Source organism: Phalangium opilio, unplaced genomic scaffold (assembly GCF_054372755.1).
Source record: "Phalangium opilio isolate 3A_F unplaced genomic scaffold, DU_Popi_V2 ptg000003l_1, whole genome shotgun sequence".
In the NCBI taxonomy this organism is placed as follows: Eukaryota; Metazoa; Arthropoda; class Arachnida; order Opiliones; family Phalangiidae; genus Phalangium; species Phalangium opilio.
The window spans coordinates 7,541,869-7,558,514 of record NW_028324145.1 but is presented as its reverse complement, the minus strand read 5'-3'; the positions used below and the strand labels follow the sequence as shown (position 1 = coordinate 7,558,514).

Genomic DNA, 16,646 nt, shown 5'->3' with positions numbered 1-16,646 from the left:
AAATACCACCGTTTTCTGAAGGTAAGAGTCTTTTTTAAACATTTATTAGTAATAAAAACATTTAAGGCGAGCTAAGCCTTGGTCTTGTAAAACACGGCAGATTAGTGATTTTGAAAACGACGCTAATCCTCGCGCTAATCACTAATCTGCCGTGTTTTACAAGACCAAGGCTTAGCTCGCCTTAAATGTTTTTATTACTAATAAATGTATAAAAAAAGACTCTTACCTTCAGAAAACGGTGGTATTTCCTCGAAAGTAAGTAGAAATACAAGTTCCAAGTGTTTTTTAAAAGATTTTACAGGTGTAAAATTTATAAAATACGTTTTTCCGCTCTTAGCTCGTATAAAATGGAGTAATGGCATCTCCGAGGTTTTGACTTATTATTCCCTATAGCTTGGATGAGACAGTCTCATCCAAGCCTATAGGGAGTTAACATAGAGTGCCACTACTCTAAGCTCATCCTTATTAATAACTCCTTCGCTCGTCGATAGGGGGGCGCCACCAGTCTTTCACCCCATCACACATGCGAAGGGGCGAATGCCCTAAAACCGTCACAAAAATGACTCTCAACTGTTCCTCTTGTATCTCTATGGAACTCATCGTCTGCTTATTTGTTTACATCCGTAACACTAACATCGCCCGTTTCATGTGCGTGTTGTCGTCGTCATAATGGTTGTCCAGTTTTTAATCGCGACTTTGGGTCAAAAAAAGTCCACGCTTCTGTACAATAACAATTTCAGCTGTAGACCATCTCAGCAAGATAACGAAAATCCTGAAAATGAGGATGAATATTCGAAAGACATGGATAAAGTTAAGCCTTCCGAGTCAGCTGTTGCCTTATTGGATCGCGTGAAAATGGAGCTGCAAATTGGAAATGTATCACCTTTAGGTAATATTCAATCGTTAGTTGACCCTTACTCTTTGAACTCCCACGAGTATGGAGGAATATTTTCCTGGAATGAAGCTGAAGATACCCCAAAAACTGTAATTTGGCACTTTGTACAAAATCTAAATCAGTGTTTCATTATGGTGTGTGATTGGCGTGAAAATAGAGTTTCCGCGCTTCGTACAATAAAACAAATAATAAGATGTATTTTGGAAAGACTAGAGAACTCTCAGTTACTGAAGAAAATATTCATTGTGTCAGTGATTATTGACATTCTCCTACCAAATGGACAGTTAGTTTTGTCAACTCAGCAAGTTGTGTCTCATTTGGTTAAAAAAATTGATACTATTCTTAAAAATGCCTGATAAATAAAGTTGATCTACTTTTAATATTTCTTTAGGCCTCGGCAGTGTTTTGGTTTCAGTTTTCGTTTTCGGGTACCGCCCTCTTTTGTTAGAAGTTGCCGGTAGGGCTTGAAGGACTCCCTTATCCCTGGGTAGGGGGACTAGGGACGGGTGAGACCAGTCAGGCTGGGAAATAAGGAAATTTCTAAACTGGTTAGGAATAGGAGCAGGCTGGGAAATAGCACACTTCCTCTGGTCCAAAAACAGTTTATTAATTGCTTGGACTAGTTTTTTAATTCAAAAAGTGGGGGTTACTGGTCCTCGGGACCAGTTTATTAATTGCAAATCTAATGGAGAACAAAGGCTGGGACCAGTCCGGAGACCAGTTAATTATTTCGGTGACTAGAGGGGTCACTGGTCCCAAGGACTAGTTTAAAAAATATCCTTATTTCCCAGCCTGAATAGGAGGCCAACCAGTCTGGGAAATAGCACACTTCCTCTGGTCCAAAACCAGTTTATTAATTGCTTGGACTAGTTTTTTAATTCAAGAAGTGGGGGTTACTGGTCCTCAGGACCAGTTTTTTAATTGCAAATCTATAGGAGAACAAAGGCTGGGACCAGTCCGGAGACCAGTTAATTATTTCGGGGACTAGGGGGTCACTGGTCCCAAGGACTAGTTTAAAAATATCCTTATTTCCCAGACTGAGGCCAACCGTATCTCTATGAGGCCAACTGTCAGTAGAGCGCGCGATCAGCTTGCGTTGTCGAGTTCGTGATAGAGTGGGCTATGGTAGACTGGTAGAACGACCTGGCGGGAAATAGAACGGTGACAAGTGGCAACTGACAAAGTTAGGACGCGGAAGGTAATTTAACTTTTATTTGTCGCGTAAAATAAATTTAATATAAATGGAGGCGCCTAAAACATCGGGATTATCAGAAGAACAGCGTAAAAGAATCGAGGAAAATCGTTTAAAAGCTTTAGAGAGAAAGCGAGCTAATGCCCAACTAAGCCTTGGCAAAGTTCAAGCGCAAAATTCAAATGTAAGCAAGCCAACACTTTCCTCCGTTGCTGGGGTACAAAAGCCAACTACAACAATTATCCCAAATTATAACAATCAGAGTGTAAATACAAATGTAAACGGGGGTGCTAATAACATTAAGGTCACCAATTTTTATAAATCCGCATCAACTAGTAAACCAAACATTCCCCAATCTGTCCCACAATTATCGATGCCAAATGAGTCCAATTCCAAACCTGGCTCGACGCAATTCAACGGACATTCCAAGTCAAACTTTAACAGTGCCTCAAACTCAGGTGTAAAGAAGGTGCACGCTACCTTTAGCATGATTTCGCGAAAGAGGTTCAAAGTTGAGCTTTCTTATCATCCAAAAGTCATAGAAATTTTGAAGTCAATCCCTAGTAAAGCTTATGATTTGAGAGATAAAACATGGAACTTTAAGATTGAAGATCACGATAAATTGGTCAAAGCTTTGACCCAAATGAATTATATTGTCACCTTCACACCATTACCACCTAGTGTATTAAAACTATTCCTAAATTGCCCTGAAAATACCGATGTCCCTGAAGCTGACCTCTCTGGATTGGACCCTAAATTGAAGGAATCATTGCTGCCTTTTCAGAAGATTGGGGTTTACTTTGGCATACAACATGGTGGAAGAGTTTTAATAGCGGATGATATGGGTTTGGGAAAAACGATACAAAGCATAGCTATTGCGTCTTACTATATCCAAGAATGGCCTCTCTTGGTGGTATGCCCTTCATCAGTCCGCTTTGCATGGCTAGAAGCCTTCCATCAATGGTTACCTACTTTAAGAAAGTCAGAAATAACTATGGTTGAGAATTACAAGAGCTCGCTTTATCCTGGTAAAGTTTTCATGATGAGCTACGACATGTTAGCTAGAAAAAAAGCTGACATCGAAGCCAAGAATTTCAAAGTCATAATTTTTGACGAGTGCCATTTTCTTAAGAATTATAAAACCGCCAGAACCAAAGCCGCGCAAGCAGCCGCTAAAAACGCCAAAAGAGTTATCCTTCTGTCTGGTACACCGTGTTTATCTAGACCAGTGGAACTCTACACTCAAATTCGACTTATTAAAAACCAATTGTTTTTTAACTATACCGACTTTGGAATCCGATATTGCAATGGCAAAAGCACTACATTTGGCTGGGATTTTACTGGTTCCTCTAACATGACGGAGTTTCACTTAATTCTAAAAGAAACAGTTATGATTCGTCGTCTAAAATCTGAAGTTCTGACTCAATTACCACCCAAGAGAAGACAAGTTATTATGCTTGATCCTTCCAAAATTAAAATCAACAAGAAGCACTTTGACGCTTATTCGAAAGAAATGTCCAATGTCGATTTGAAATCGATGGAAAAACGAGGAATACTGTTGCAGTACTTTAGCGAAACTGGAGCTGTTAAAGTACCAGCAGTCTGCGAATACATTAACGATGTTTTGGAGTCTGATAACAAGTTTCTCTTATTCGCTCATCATAAAATCGTCTTGGATGAAATTAGTCGAATGTTGTCTGAAAAGTGTATTGGATTTATGAGAATTGATGGCGGGACTCCTTCTGAAACCAGGAAATTAAACGTTGATCGTTTTCAACTACTTGACTCTTGTCGAGTGGCACTTTTAAGTATCACCGCTGCCAATGCTGGCCTCAATCTCTGCGCCGCGAGTTTAGTCATTTTCGCAGAGTTATTCTGGAATCCGGGAATATTAACTCAAGCTGAAGATCGAGCTCATAGAATTGGTCAACAAGATTCGGTGGTTGTTCAATATTTAGTGGCAGAAGGCACTAGTGACGATCATATGTGGCCATTAATTCAAGAGAAGTTGAATACCCTGAGTAAAGCTGGATTGAGTAAGGATAACTTCATGGAATCTGATACTTATCAGTTAGCAACTACGAGCGAAGCTAAACCAGAAGATGGACAGAAGACTATTGAAGATTATTTCATGACTAATGACGAAAATGACGAATTTCTTAGAGACATAAATTTCGATGATTTTTGTAAAGATTTTGATGAAGTAGAATGCGAGCCAGTGATGAAAAAACCTCATGTAACTTAGTCATCGTAATAAAACTGATGTCGTTAACTCAATAAATTCTGAAGCACAACAACGTTTATATTTCAATAATGTATATATTTATTATTGGCTGTAGATTACCAATTTTATTACTTATTAAAACCAAATTTCACAGATTAAAATAATAAAATTAACCAAAACTTATATCGTTGCCTACGGGATTATTCAAACATCTCTTTCTTCTGGTGTTCGAAATTCCAACCCTAAATGTTCAAAAACTGATTCTTCAGTTGGCGTATTTAATCTGCGACCAGAGTGTATTTTTTCAGCCCCTTTTCTAATAACACCGGTTGTTAAAGCCTGATCCGAAAGTGCCATCCCCTTTTTACGCGCTAATAGTCTCATTGATCGGTTAAAATGACCAGAACCAGTGTATGCTAATAGAGCAGTAGCAAATTCATCAGCAGGAACAACAAACAGATCAATTCTTCGAAACTAAGATGAAGAGAAATAATTTAAAACTTTATTTAGATTAGCTTAAAACTTTTCTTAATTGTACCTTTTTAGTTTCACCAGGAAGTTTACAAACACCCATATATTTACTCCGTTCAGGATGTTTATGATCAGGCATTGATAAATTGTCGGTTAAAAGACCTTAAAATATTAAATAAACCCAAGTTAACTTTGTCAGTTGTTGTTGGGTATTAATTAATTTTAAATTGCGTGTACCAATTTCATGTAGTCTATCGATTAATTTAGTTAAAAAATATGGCTGCATCTCTCCTTTTAAATGTGAGATTAAAATATCGATATCTCCGCATAAAGCTCTCCCTCTTCTGTAAGATCCACACCCAATAACTTCTAAACCCGACTGTAGTGATAAGGCAGCCTTTTTAATCTGTAAATCCATGCAAATTATATTTTAATTTGGTTGGTTAATTTATTTAATCAAAATATAATTTACAATTTCTATAATTTCCCCAGCTTCTTCTCTAGGCATTTTTTCCAAGAAATCATCAAAATGTTTGAGACCAATTTCTTGTTGTTTATTAAGGGTAGCTTTCTCTCTAAGATCATCTAAAGTTCTATAACCATGTTGAACCCAAGATTCGGCTGTTGTGGGTCCAACACCCCAGATTTGAGTGAAGAGATTTGTAGCTTTAATCTTTTCATCATCACAGATCTCTTCCATTTTTCTAAAATTCCCACTTTCTATAATTTCCCATATTTTTGAAGCCAATCTTTCCCCAATTCCCGGAAGGTCTTTTGCCTCCTGTTTTAATGAAAATCATAATTTAGATCTTAATTAACAAGATTAATGTACATTAAACTTTCTTCGTAAGTTTTAATTTCTTTGGGATGTTTTTTCAGTATGTTTATGGCTTTGGTGTAACCATATTCTCGCCACTGGTCTTTTGTATTCTTATAAGTTTCGGCCATTATCTGTTGAAAGTTAATATAGTTTAAATCCTAATGATTTTAATGTCAAATTAAATTAAGTTACAGAACCTCTAATTTATCAGTTATGTGTTTGTTATGGTTTATACTTTCACTGGATGGTTTAGAGCAAGCAAAACCAGAAACCTATTTTAAACAGATATTTAGTAATATATATCGCAAGAGTTATCTATAGAGGGCTGTCAGTTGTGACGTCAGATCCAAGGTTAAACGTCACGAGTCTGCCTTTAGCAATGGGCGGCCATGACAGTTACCGTTTTTTCTTTATGGGAAAACAGCATGGGTGACGTCACACCGGCGCTTCTGAAAGCACTCTATATCTTGTAATACAATTACTTTTAATTGTTTTAAAGGATTAGATGTTGTTGGAAATGGTATTTCAGTATTTTCATCTTTATCATTTTTCAGATTAGATTTTAAGGTTATAGGGGGTGGTTTCAATTCATATTGACTAGTGTTATGTATTATTTTGTCTTTTAAACACTTGCTTAACCACTCGCAGTGCGCAATAACAAGTACATTGGTATGTTTTTGAATTACATCATCCCACTTTGAAATACGTTGAAATTTATCCCAATCTAAATCATCCTCGACTATAACATGGGTTACATCGCCGTTTATACTATCACTAACTTTCCCAGAATGCTTTTTAATTTGCTCTTTAAATATTTTAGCTCTTAAATTAGTAATTAAACCGGTTTGTAAGATGTAAATATTGGCATTTTTAAAGGTGTCACTTAAAACATTCTCATTAGTGCTTTTATCTTTTTCGTTTGCACTTTTACGAGATTTTACTTTAGAGGTTGATTCCTGAATCGTTCGTTTCATATTATTTAATAATAAAAAAGTAATTTTAAACGTTAAAATATAAAATTAAAATCAAACATATTGCATTCGAAATACGTAAACAAACCCTCCCCCGACCGCTCTATGCCCTGTCTCCCCTCCTGTCACGTGGTAGTATAAGCAGCCGACAATAAATTCCCGCCTTTTTTCCGGCGTCGAGTGAACACGTGTGTTGATTGATTCTGGCTTCTAGTTTGTTTTTAATTCGCAAATTAGTGAGATTAAACTAATTATAATAAGATGAATGGAAAAGCAGGGAAACAGAAGTCAATTCAGGCCTTTTTTAAAGTGATGTCAACTCCGAAAAATGTAAGAAATTTGTTTTATTTACATAAAACGTCATTCATGGTTTTGGTTTGAGATTAGACATAGGGATTATGTGAAGGATTTTACTTTTTATATGTAAATTTTAGTCGAGTCCACCTAATAAAAGGCAGAAAACTGACCTCACTTCTTCTGGAGAGTCTGGGGTCAGTTTATCTCCTGAACAAAAGGAAATGATTGAGGATAAGAAAATTAAAGCTAGGATAAAATTAAATGCCAAAAACTGCCCAGCTCTATCTGATAATATTGGACCTTCTTGGTTCCTTGCCCTAGAAAACCAGTTTAAAAAAGAATATTTCGTCAAAGTAATTATAAATTTACATTTTAAGTATTTAAATTAAAACATTCCTGTAAAATTTACATGTCAAGTATTATAATTTAAATTAAAGTATTCCTGCATAAATTATATTTCTATATACCAGCTTGGCCAGTTCCTGTCCTCAGAGCGGTCAAAATACACAATATATCCACCCCAAGATGAGGTTTATTCTTGGACAAGAATGTGCCCCATTGATGAAGTAACGAGTTTAATTTAATTTCAAGAAATTAAATTAAATTAATTATTCATTTATTAATTGAGGTTAAAGTGGTAATTCTTGGTCAAGATCCTTATCATGGCCCTAAGCAAGCCCATGGTATGTATTTCTATTTTAATTAAGCTTAATTAATTAAGTTAATTAAATAAAATTAACACTGTTTACTAGGCTTAGCTTTCAGCGTTCAAAAAGGAGTTAGATCTCCCCCTAGTCTCTTAAATATGTACAAGGAACTAGAAAAAGATATTGATGGATTTGAAATCCCTAAACATGGTAATCTGAGTGGCTGGGCACGTCAAGGAGTTTTACTCTTAAACGCCTGTCTGACCGTTCGAAGTGGTCAAGCTAACTCTCATAAGGATAAAGGGTGGGAAAACTTGACTGATGCAGTCATAAAATATATCAGTGATAATTTGGATCAAGTTGTATTTTTACTTTGGGGTTCCTATGCTCAAAAGAAGGGAGAAGTCATTGATAAAGTATGGTTTGACTTGTAAATTATTTTATTGGAGCATAATTGGTATTTTAAAATTGTTTAGAAGAAGCATCATGTCCTAAAAACGGTGCATCCTTCCCCATTATCCGCAAATAGGGGCTTTTTTGGATGCAAACATTTCTCTAAGACAAACGAACTTCTAATCAAAGCGGGCAAAGAACCAATTGATTGGAAAGATCTGCCTTTAGAGTAGTTTTTCTTGAATTTTTTTTATTTACTTTGTTTTATTTTGTTGTTTATAAAGTACAAAACATTTTTGAGGTTAAAATCTTCGTCAAACATGAAAACCCACTTTTCATCTGTACTTTTTACTTTTGTAAACCTCTTTATAAAAATATTACAGTTTTAAAACCATGTTTCCAAGATTTTATTGAACTTATTTAGAATTGGCCTACTTCTGACGTCACTCCGTCAGCCATGCTCCTTTTTTTACCCATTGAGATGAAATGGTACTAACTGCCAAAGCTAAGGTAATGAATGACGTCACAAGAGATAACTCTATAGTGTAATTTCGGTTGAGAGGGGGAGTGAACTTTGTATCCCCTACGTTAGGTTCAACTTTGTTCTAGAGAATACTATTTGCCCCCCCCCCCCGGAAGGTAAGGGGAGGGGGATATCACTAAGGTAAGAGATAGAGGGTTATGACGTTGCCGTATATGGGAAAGAAATTACTCTATATAGCAATAGGTCTAAAATAGACCTAATTTTAATTCCAAACCACAACACCACAAAACTAACGGCCTTTGTAACAAGCATTATATAGACTATTCCATTAATTCTAGAAGAGAAGCAAACACTACAGGGGCGGGGCCTCTTCCTTGGGTTATTTCCCTAGAGCAAAGAAGCACTGCTAGAGGCAGCGCGATCGGGCTACCCTCGGTCGGGGTCGCGTGTAGTGAACTCGGGCTCAGTCTGGCGTTGCATCTTGGTTGGCGCGAGGGAACTAACCCAGAGCGCATAGTGGCCCCTTTGTGTTGGTTTCTTTGCAAGTAATTAATGTAATGATCTATTGCATCTAGGCCTACTTTAATATTGCTCCATGTTGGCTGTTTGGTATCATTCAATTAATAACTGTATGTAAATGTACCATAGTGTAAAACTTTCCCTGTTTTTTGAATTTCTGTCATCCCGAGACCTTTCCAACAAGAATAAGATTGACACTCGGTTTGTTCTACCTGAGAGTTCAACAAAGCAAACTTTGACACACCTCACCGTAGACCACCCACGCTTGGGTACACTTGTATTGAAAATTTACCTGGAGCGTGGCTACCTACGGCCTTCGGTGCGCGTAGCATTGTCTGAGTGGGATGGATGTACCTGGCTGCGTAAGCCTAGGTTAAACTGGCCATGGGGGGGGGGGGATAAAGATTAGAGTAGAACGAAAGGGGGAAGTTAAAAAACCATCATCAAAAAGAGAATCTTCTGATAAAAGTGTTTTCCACTGTCCCATCACATTATTTTAAAAAAAGCGCCTAGATTGAGTATGACCCACTTCGTGATTTAACAGAAACTCGCTTTAGCTAGCGCGGTTTTTACCATCAATTATTATATAGCGTAGACTAAAGCAAACTAGAATCTAGTCACCCCCATTTTATCTTCCCGAAGAAGAAAATTCCTAAAGGTAGCCACTCTTCTTCCCGCGCTTTCTTTCTCTATTATTAGGAAGAGAATAATCGCATGCCACTTTTGATTTCAATTTCTATACGGATAATATGAAGGCGCGAAATTAGGAAAGAAAATTTATCACAATTTTTTTTTAAAACGTAGTTCATTTGTAGTAGGTGAGGTCTGTATTTTTTGTGGTGGTTAAAAAATAGGACTAGGAACGTTTCTCAACAAATTGGCCTAATTTTTTTTTAAGAATCTAGTTTTTTATATCAAAAGTAGACGAAAAATAGACATAATTGGATGATTTTTTTCGTTTTCAATTATTAATTTATCATTCGCGTTAAGGATAGCTGCGAGTTAACAACTGAGTCGGAGTGTCTGAGTCGTGAAACTTGGCCACCATCATGGTGTCTCTGTACAATACCCTTTTCGCTATTTCGGTTTTAATGTCAGTGGCGCGCCTGTTAATTCTATTTTGGATTACCACAAGATGCGCACGATTTCTTATTGGACAGTGGTTCAGAATATGTTGCGAACAGTCAGTTAGGACTACAATTTTCGTGTTAATTTGTACTATTCATTCCTTAACGTGGACGCTACATTCGGCTTACTTGTGTATTGAAGTCGGTATGTCGCTGAGTGACCATTGGGCTGACGGGCTTCGATTTGTTTGCAACGCTCAAGCTATTTGCGCCGTTACCTCAGTGGCCATTCACGTGGCCTTGACTGTTGCTCATATGGCGGTGAAAGTGGCGCAATTTTATAACTTCACCCGTGTATGGAGTCGAAAGGTGGCGTACGTTACCATGGTTTTAACGGTACCAGTTTCAACAATGGTCTTTGGAACGTAAGTGAAAATTGTTTCGTAGTTTTATTAAACTTTTGGCCGAAGGTTGCGAATGCTATTGGTTGCTGGGCCTGAATGTTTTTTTTTGTCTTTCGTATTTTCTAAGAACGACTTATCAAAAAATAGCCCAAGCTTAGATTGTTATTCTTTATTTGTAAGGATTCTGTTGAATGGTGCCTTATGTTTGGCTTCTTGGAAGTCACGACCTTTATAGATTTATCGCGTTACTGGCACGAATTTCCGATCCAAAAAGGCAATTTCCTGGTGGCTTTTAAACACGCTTTTATATAAACGGGTTTCCTGCTATATGGGTTTCCATTTCCGATAATTAAAAATCAAGAAAACCAGATGCGTTGTAGCAAACAATTAAGGATATCTTGATCAGTTTTATCATCCACTTTTGGTTTTGGTTTTGGTTTTATTAAGAGCGATTTAGGCTAACGCTGATATTTTTGACCCCTGAAACGCTGACGAATAGACAAATTCGTTTATTACAAAAGGAGAAACCAAGACAAGGGGCGAGGCCGCCATTGGGGTATCCTCCCTATAGTCAAGAAGCTCCGCCAGAGGCAGTGCGAGTTGGTTAGCCTCCCGCCGCGTGTAGTGAACTCGGGCTCCGTCTGCCGTTGCTTCTTGGCGAAAGGGAGGATACCCCTATGGTGGCCTCGCCCCTATGTGTTCTTTTCTCTGTTTGTAATAAATGAATTTGACTATATGCAAATACGGTGCAGGTTTCGTTACGCAAAACGACGTGCTGATGGTTCCGGATTTGATTACGTCGATATCTCTGATTATGCTCAAGGATACATAGGTCAAAACGTGTCGGCTGACCTTCACCTATTGTTATGCGACAATAACAGAGACGGCAGTTTCCCATTGACCAGTATCCCTGTTCTAATCGAAATTGGAGTTGTCCTCGCCCTGGTGGTCGTAGCCACAGTTGCGAAAGTCTTAACTCAAGAATTGTCCCAACCTAACACTCCTACGACGCGTAATTCCTCAAGCGGTGTCTCTCACTGGTCCAACATTCATTTACCATGTTCGGACATTCCACATCCGGTTGACGCGGTCACTAACATTTTACCTAGCATCATCGCCTTTTGGGTGATCTTCTTGCATCCCATGGTTTACGCCGTTTTAAACATGTTGCAAGGAAATCCGTGGTTACATGTCGGTGCTGGCACGCATTTGTTACTGGTCTTGGCCAGTATTTCGGTGGCAATAATTACATTAGATCGCGCACCGACTTTGATACCTTCAGTTCTTAAGATCATGGATACTTCGAAACTATACTCTGTTCGGGCTTAAGATTTTATTAGAACAAAACGTGTGATAATTTTCGTGTGTTTAGTCAGAGAACTTAGATTGATTTTGTGCCAAAATGAGTTTTATATAACGCTTTTAAGAAATGACATTTCTTATTTGTTTTTAGTAAAATATATTGACTTTTTTCAAATGGTGTTTGTTGGTTTAAGTAGTGGGAGGTCACGTTAAGAGTATCGATAAATTTAAGCATAGAAAATGGAGGTAAGGAATGGAAACTATCCACTACCTGCCTTCCGCCGTACAATAAAAACGTTGGACAGTTTTGTCCTCCAACTTCCGGTAGAGTAATTGTGATGAAGGTTCCCTTATCTACTCTTGTATGTTTCTTCACAGTTTTCAGACTAGGAGGATTCATACTATTTACACAAGGAGGCCTGGCTTTTGACTCCACCAGGGAGTGTGGCCTCTTTGTGTAACACCTGGAGCCTGGCCTCCTTGTGTAAATGGTATGTATCCTCATAGTCCGAAAACTGTATTTGGAGTTTACTTGTGGTACATGCCAGTTTAAAGGCGAATTACGCACTACTAGTTCGGGCAAACTTTACCTTGAACTGGTGAGAGTAGATTTTTAAACAAAACAAAACCTTGAATCATATTGATCAAGGCACGCTTTTATTCTCTGAAAAAACTATTCATGGTCCATTGTATCTAAAGTTCGCTTGACTTTCAATTCACCGGTAAGGTACTAGCTAGCGTTCACTTCCATTGTCACGGTTATCGTCTGAAAAAAATGAAGCAGATATCCGCTTTATGCTTCAACGCAAATCCGAAATCGCCTTTTAAAACCGCTAAGCCTGGCCATTTTTATACTTTTTTTCCTAACTCTAACCCGAACCTAACACCTCTCCAATTTCGACATTCACTTTGACACAAAGGGCTCGTAGAATGGTCCCATTTTTAATATTTTTTCAGTGTCAAATTTCCCAAACAAAATATGTAAAGTTATATCACTAGTCTCGCCTAGGCCTTGGCATCAAAATATGATTCTCAAAATATATATTTTACAATATTGCACTCCCCCATTTACTCCATTATATATTCTTGGTATGAGTGGTTCGGGTTACAAAATAATTTTATGTTATTAGAAAAGTTGGTCCCTTCTAACCTTGTAAAAACATAATTTTTTCCACAAGAGTTAGAATAGGGTTTTTGTCATCCATAATTAAAATAAATCCTTGTTTAATTTAACTTTTTTTTAGAGAGACTCTGACATACCTTTCCTTTAAAAACCCGTAAAAACCCCTCAAAGCTTCATTTATTATAATAACAACATAGAGGATCCCTATGCATATTTTTAATATGTTAATTACGTTAAATTAAATTGCCCTTGACCTTAATGACTGCTAAAATGCGATATAAAATTTGCGTACCAATTTAACCTATAATTTAAGTTTTATCATGGCATTTAAATATGATAATATTAGAATATTCTTTTAAAGAAACACACGAAATTCATATCTTACATTCTTCTGATAATCTTAATTATTCGTTTCAAAAATCCCATTAATTTTAAATCCGGAAATACAGGATCTTATACGTGACAGAATCAATGTTTTGTTGGTTTTTATTTTGTAGTCTTGGAGCGTAGGAGGTTTTGAAAGGGATTGTTCATCATTAGGAAACGTTTGTGAATCTTTTTTATCACGTTTTAAAATTCCACAATATTCAAACGTGGTTTTAATATTTATTTAGTAGTGAGATTAAGTATTTAGAAATCGTCTTAAAAACTTGTACGAAAGACATTCTTTGAAATATAGTTTGGCGCCAGAAAAAAACGACATCACGTGCTCTCTGTTTACAGTTTAAAATTAGGCTTAACGCTTAATACAAAACTAAGTTTTTTAGTTTCTTAAACTCTCTATCAGTTCGAACCATCATTAAGAAATGGTTGAAATAAATAGGGCGACATTGTATCTTAATATTTTGCAAGATGAATTTAAGGAAGAAAGTTGAAATTCGAGTCAACAGTTAAGGTGAAAGAGGGGAAGATTTATTTTTTATCACATATTTTCAAGTTATATTTAATTTATTCTTCAATATTCTACGTACACAAATTAATTAGCAAGTTTAGAATGTTATGAACGTTTTTTAAGTAATTTGAAGAGAGAAGTTTAGAATATTTTGAACGTTAAGCAATTTGAAGAGACCCTCCCTTGTAGGAGGGTAACTAAATGGTTGAATTGAAACCATTGCTGTAAACGCGAATAATAATTACACATCGTGTGGAATTTTCTATGGTTTCTAGATGTTCATTAGGGTTGAAATATTTCACAATAGTCTTACAATTGCAAAGCTGACAAGATCTTACATCTACCACCACCACCACCAGCAGCAGTCTTGTACTTCGTCAACAAACACCCACCCAAAGATTGTCCTGAGATCCCGATACAGTGGATAGACATAATTTGAATAATTTTATAGCTTGTACAAAGCAGTAAGTTTTCATTATTTACTAAATATTTTGTTTAGCTTTTAGTTTAAAAATTTTTCAAGCTTGAAGAAAAATAAGGGATGGGCCAAAAGTACTCATAATTTTATTAAATTTTATGCAAAACAAACCCCGGACTTTAGGACCTTCCCTTGACCATAAGTTCATAAGATATGTTCCATAAGTTTGTTACTGGTTATCGGGTGCTTGTCATGAAGTGACGAAGGCTCGGACGAAGGTCATAGATTCGAGGTAAAGCGACGCCTGGTGAGGTGAGTCGCTGTCAAAGGCTTAATACTGACTAAATAGGAAGATGGACCATGCAAAATTAACCGAGTGTAGTCAATTCTCGCTTGTCGTTCTCGAACTAGCTCGAGCTGTAAGTCTCTAGCATTACGTAGTATAGGAAGTCTCATACTTACTGAACATATCTTATTAACTTATCTTATTAACTTATGTTTTACCTAGTAAGGCTAGTATAAGTATACCTTTACATCGGTGTAAAATCGGTTTGATTAAATTTGATAAAAGGCCCACCCAAAATAATTAACCACCACAAAACTTTTGAACGTGATATTTTTCCTATATGGGTTTAGTCCGATTGTGGATGGTCAGTCATTCGTGTGACGTCATTAAGTGTCCGGAATTAGCGACCCGTGTCCGTATTTAGGTGGGAGGATTTAATATTAGAGATGAGATTAAAAATTAGATCAACGGGAAGCCAGCCAAGTGGTAAAATTATCTCTGTATATATAGTTTTTGTTCCTAAAACTGCTAATTTTGAATGCCATTTTTTTCTTTTTTATTATTTTATTTTTTGGGTTCGTTTATACGATAACAATCAACGGAACGGTCAAATATAAAGGGAAGTTTTTGGGTCGCGAATTGAAATTAAATCATTAAAATTAGAATTGAGGAAAAATTTTAAATTTATTTAATTAATATTCTGGTTCCACCAAAATGGCTACATAAATTATCGAACGAAGAACACATACAACACCCGAGAACATATGAAAAACCACCCTAGTTACACTGAGTTGTTTTAAACCATTGCCGCCTCTATACAATAGAGGCGGCAATGTTTAAACTTGACAATATCATGATCATGACGGAGATGTATGATCAAAGCTGGGAATAGTTAAGGGGGAAAAAATCGTGAGGTCATACAGCCCAATTCTAACTTCGAACTTTCTCAGTACTTATATGGGTTCTTTATTGAACCAGGAATACATACAGCCAATTGGAATCATTGTGTAACCATTTTCTCTCTTGCTACCAACCAATGAAATCGCAGTTAGAAAGAAGTCTCAATAGGGGGGGTAGACAACCCTTAGTTATCGGGACATACAAGGGTGTAACTTGATACGTTGCCAACTGTCTCAGCGTACTCTCATGATTCAAAGACACTACAGCGCAGCGCCTAAAAGCAAGATGGAAGGCAGAATTTTACCCCTACCTTGTTTCTTTCCCTCTTAGTTACATCGACAATGGTCTATTATAAGGCATGACGGGAAGTACTCAAGTCCGGCCCACAAACCCTGCATAGAAATTTACGAGAGATATAAGGCGGCGCGCAATGATACCTAGTAGATGTATGTATTCCTGATCGAACTTTTAGTACTGAAGAAATCGAACACCGTTACTTTACAAATTGTCTAAAAATGTACGTGCCATTTCGTAGTTTCATCAACTAAACGATTCTCGTATCACCACAGTTCAATTATGTGATAGGAATCGAATATCGTTCGACAAACTCCTCCCATAAAATCATTAGTTTCGAAGATAATCGTTTGAATTCGACCACACGCGCCATCATAAATCTCAGTTCCCATTTATATATATAATCTTGACTCGAAACTCTAAATCGATTCCAGTAAATCGTGACTTAAGTACTTCAACTCCGAGACGACGACTATATTTCAGGTCAATATAAGAATGGAACAGAAGAATCCGTATCTTTCCTTATTCTAAATGTGAGGTAACTTTGATAGCTTCTTTTTTTTTTCATCGTTATTTCAAACTGTTCATAAAGTTTTGAAGGAAAAAGTGGCAGTCCTTGCCTTGTTTTATTTTTATCCCGACAACAATGTTTTATAATTGAATTATAATGCATGAATTAACTTCGGTTAAATAAATATTTGTTTTCGTGGTATTAAGTTTTGATATTGACAGTATTTCTTTCCTTTTTATTTCATTTTTATGACATTTTTCCCTTTAAAATATTTAGTCGACATTGGGATTGGGATTGGTATTAAATCGTAATATATTGCGGATAGTGTGGAATGAAATTCTCGTTGGATTGCTATTGGTCAATTGATTCATTCGATCTTGGTAACGGAGTGGGTTAGCTATTTCAGGATGGATAAACCTTTGAAACCAAGAAGTGCCCGAAGGGGGTGAAAATTAACTTCAGGGCCATCCATGTTAAGCTAATTACAACATTTAAAGTTAACTTCAGGGCCATCCATGTTAAGCTAATTACAACAT

The 16,646-nt window shown here is 36.8% G+C and overlaps 5 protein-coding genes and 1 long non-coding RNA gene across 6 annotated transcripts; 4 read left to right on the top strand and 2 right to left on the bottom strand.

The window, feature by feature from the left end:
* Window positions 1-608: 608 nt before the first annotated feature.
* LOC149717468 (uncharacterized) lies at window positions 609-1,280 on the top strand. Its single transcript, XM_089838882.1, has one exon. The coding sequence runs from the start codon at window positions 670-672 to the stop codon at window positions 1,249-1,251; it is 582 nt and encodes a 193-aa protein (XP_089695008.1). The 5' UTR covers window positions 609-669; the 3' UTR covers window positions 1,252-1,280.
* A 730-nt stretch (window positions 1,281-2,010) lies between these two features.
* Window positions 2,011-4,497, top strand: Marcal1 (SWI/SNF-related matrix-associated actin-dependent regulator of chromatin subfamily A-like protein 1). Its single transcript, XM_089838877.1, has one exon. It carries the CDS (start codon window positions 2,137-2,139, stop codon window positions 4,330-4,332), a length of 2,196 nt encoding a protein of 731 aa, XP_089695003.1. The 5' UTR covers window positions 2,011-2,136; the 3' UTR covers window positions 4,333-4,497.
* LOC149717466 (DNA polymerase lambda-like) lies at window positions 4,387-6,576 on the bottom strand. Its single transcript, XM_089838878.1, has 7 exons — window positions 6,085-6,576; window positions 5,800-5,874; window positions 5,626-5,733; window positions 5,255-5,563; window positions 5,020-5,188; window positions 4,850-4,944; window positions 4,387-4,785 (listed from the first exon to the last, which is right to left on the bottom strand). Exons 1-7 carry the CDS (start codon window positions 6,574-6,576, stop codon window positions 4,516-4,518), a joined length of 1,518 nt encoding a protein of 505 aa, XP_089695004.1. The 3' UTR covers window positions 4,387-4,515.
* A 186-nt stretch (window positions 6,577-6,762) lies between these two features.
* LOC149717465 (uncharacterized) lies at window positions 6,763-8,306 on the top strand. The gene is made up of 6 exons (XM_089838879.1): window positions 6,763-6,903; window positions 7,008-7,223; window positions 7,341-7,436; window positions 7,499-7,553; window positions 7,623-7,933; window positions 7,994-8,306. The coding sequence occupies exons 1-6, from the start codon at window positions 6,835-6,837 to the stop codon at window positions 8,141-8,143; spliced, it is 897 nt and encodes a 298-aa protein (XP_089695005.1). The 5' UTR covers window positions 6,763-6,834; the 3' UTR covers window positions 8,144-8,306.
* A 250-nt stretch (window positions 8,307-8,556) lies between these two features.
* Window positions 8,557-9,339, bottom strand: LOC149717464 (uncharacterized). Its single transcript, XR_016366827.1, has 2 exons — window positions 9,206-9,339; window positions 8,557-9,125 (listed from the first exon to the last, which is right to left on the bottom strand). It is a non-coding gene; the product is annotated as an uncharacterized LOC149717464 (long non-coding RNA).
* LOC149717463 (uncharacterized) lies at window positions 8,980-11,861 on the top strand. The gene is made up of 2 exons (XM_089838876.1): window positions 8,980-10,405; window positions 11,137-11,861. Exons 1-2 carry the CDS (start codon window positions 9,963-9,965, stop codon window positions 11,711-11,713), a joined length of 1,020 nt encoding a protein of 339 aa, XP_089695002.1. The 5' UTR covers window positions 8,980-9,962; the 3' UTR covers window positions 11,714-11,861.
* The last annotated feature ends 4,785 nt before the right edge of the window (window positions 11,862-16,646 follow it).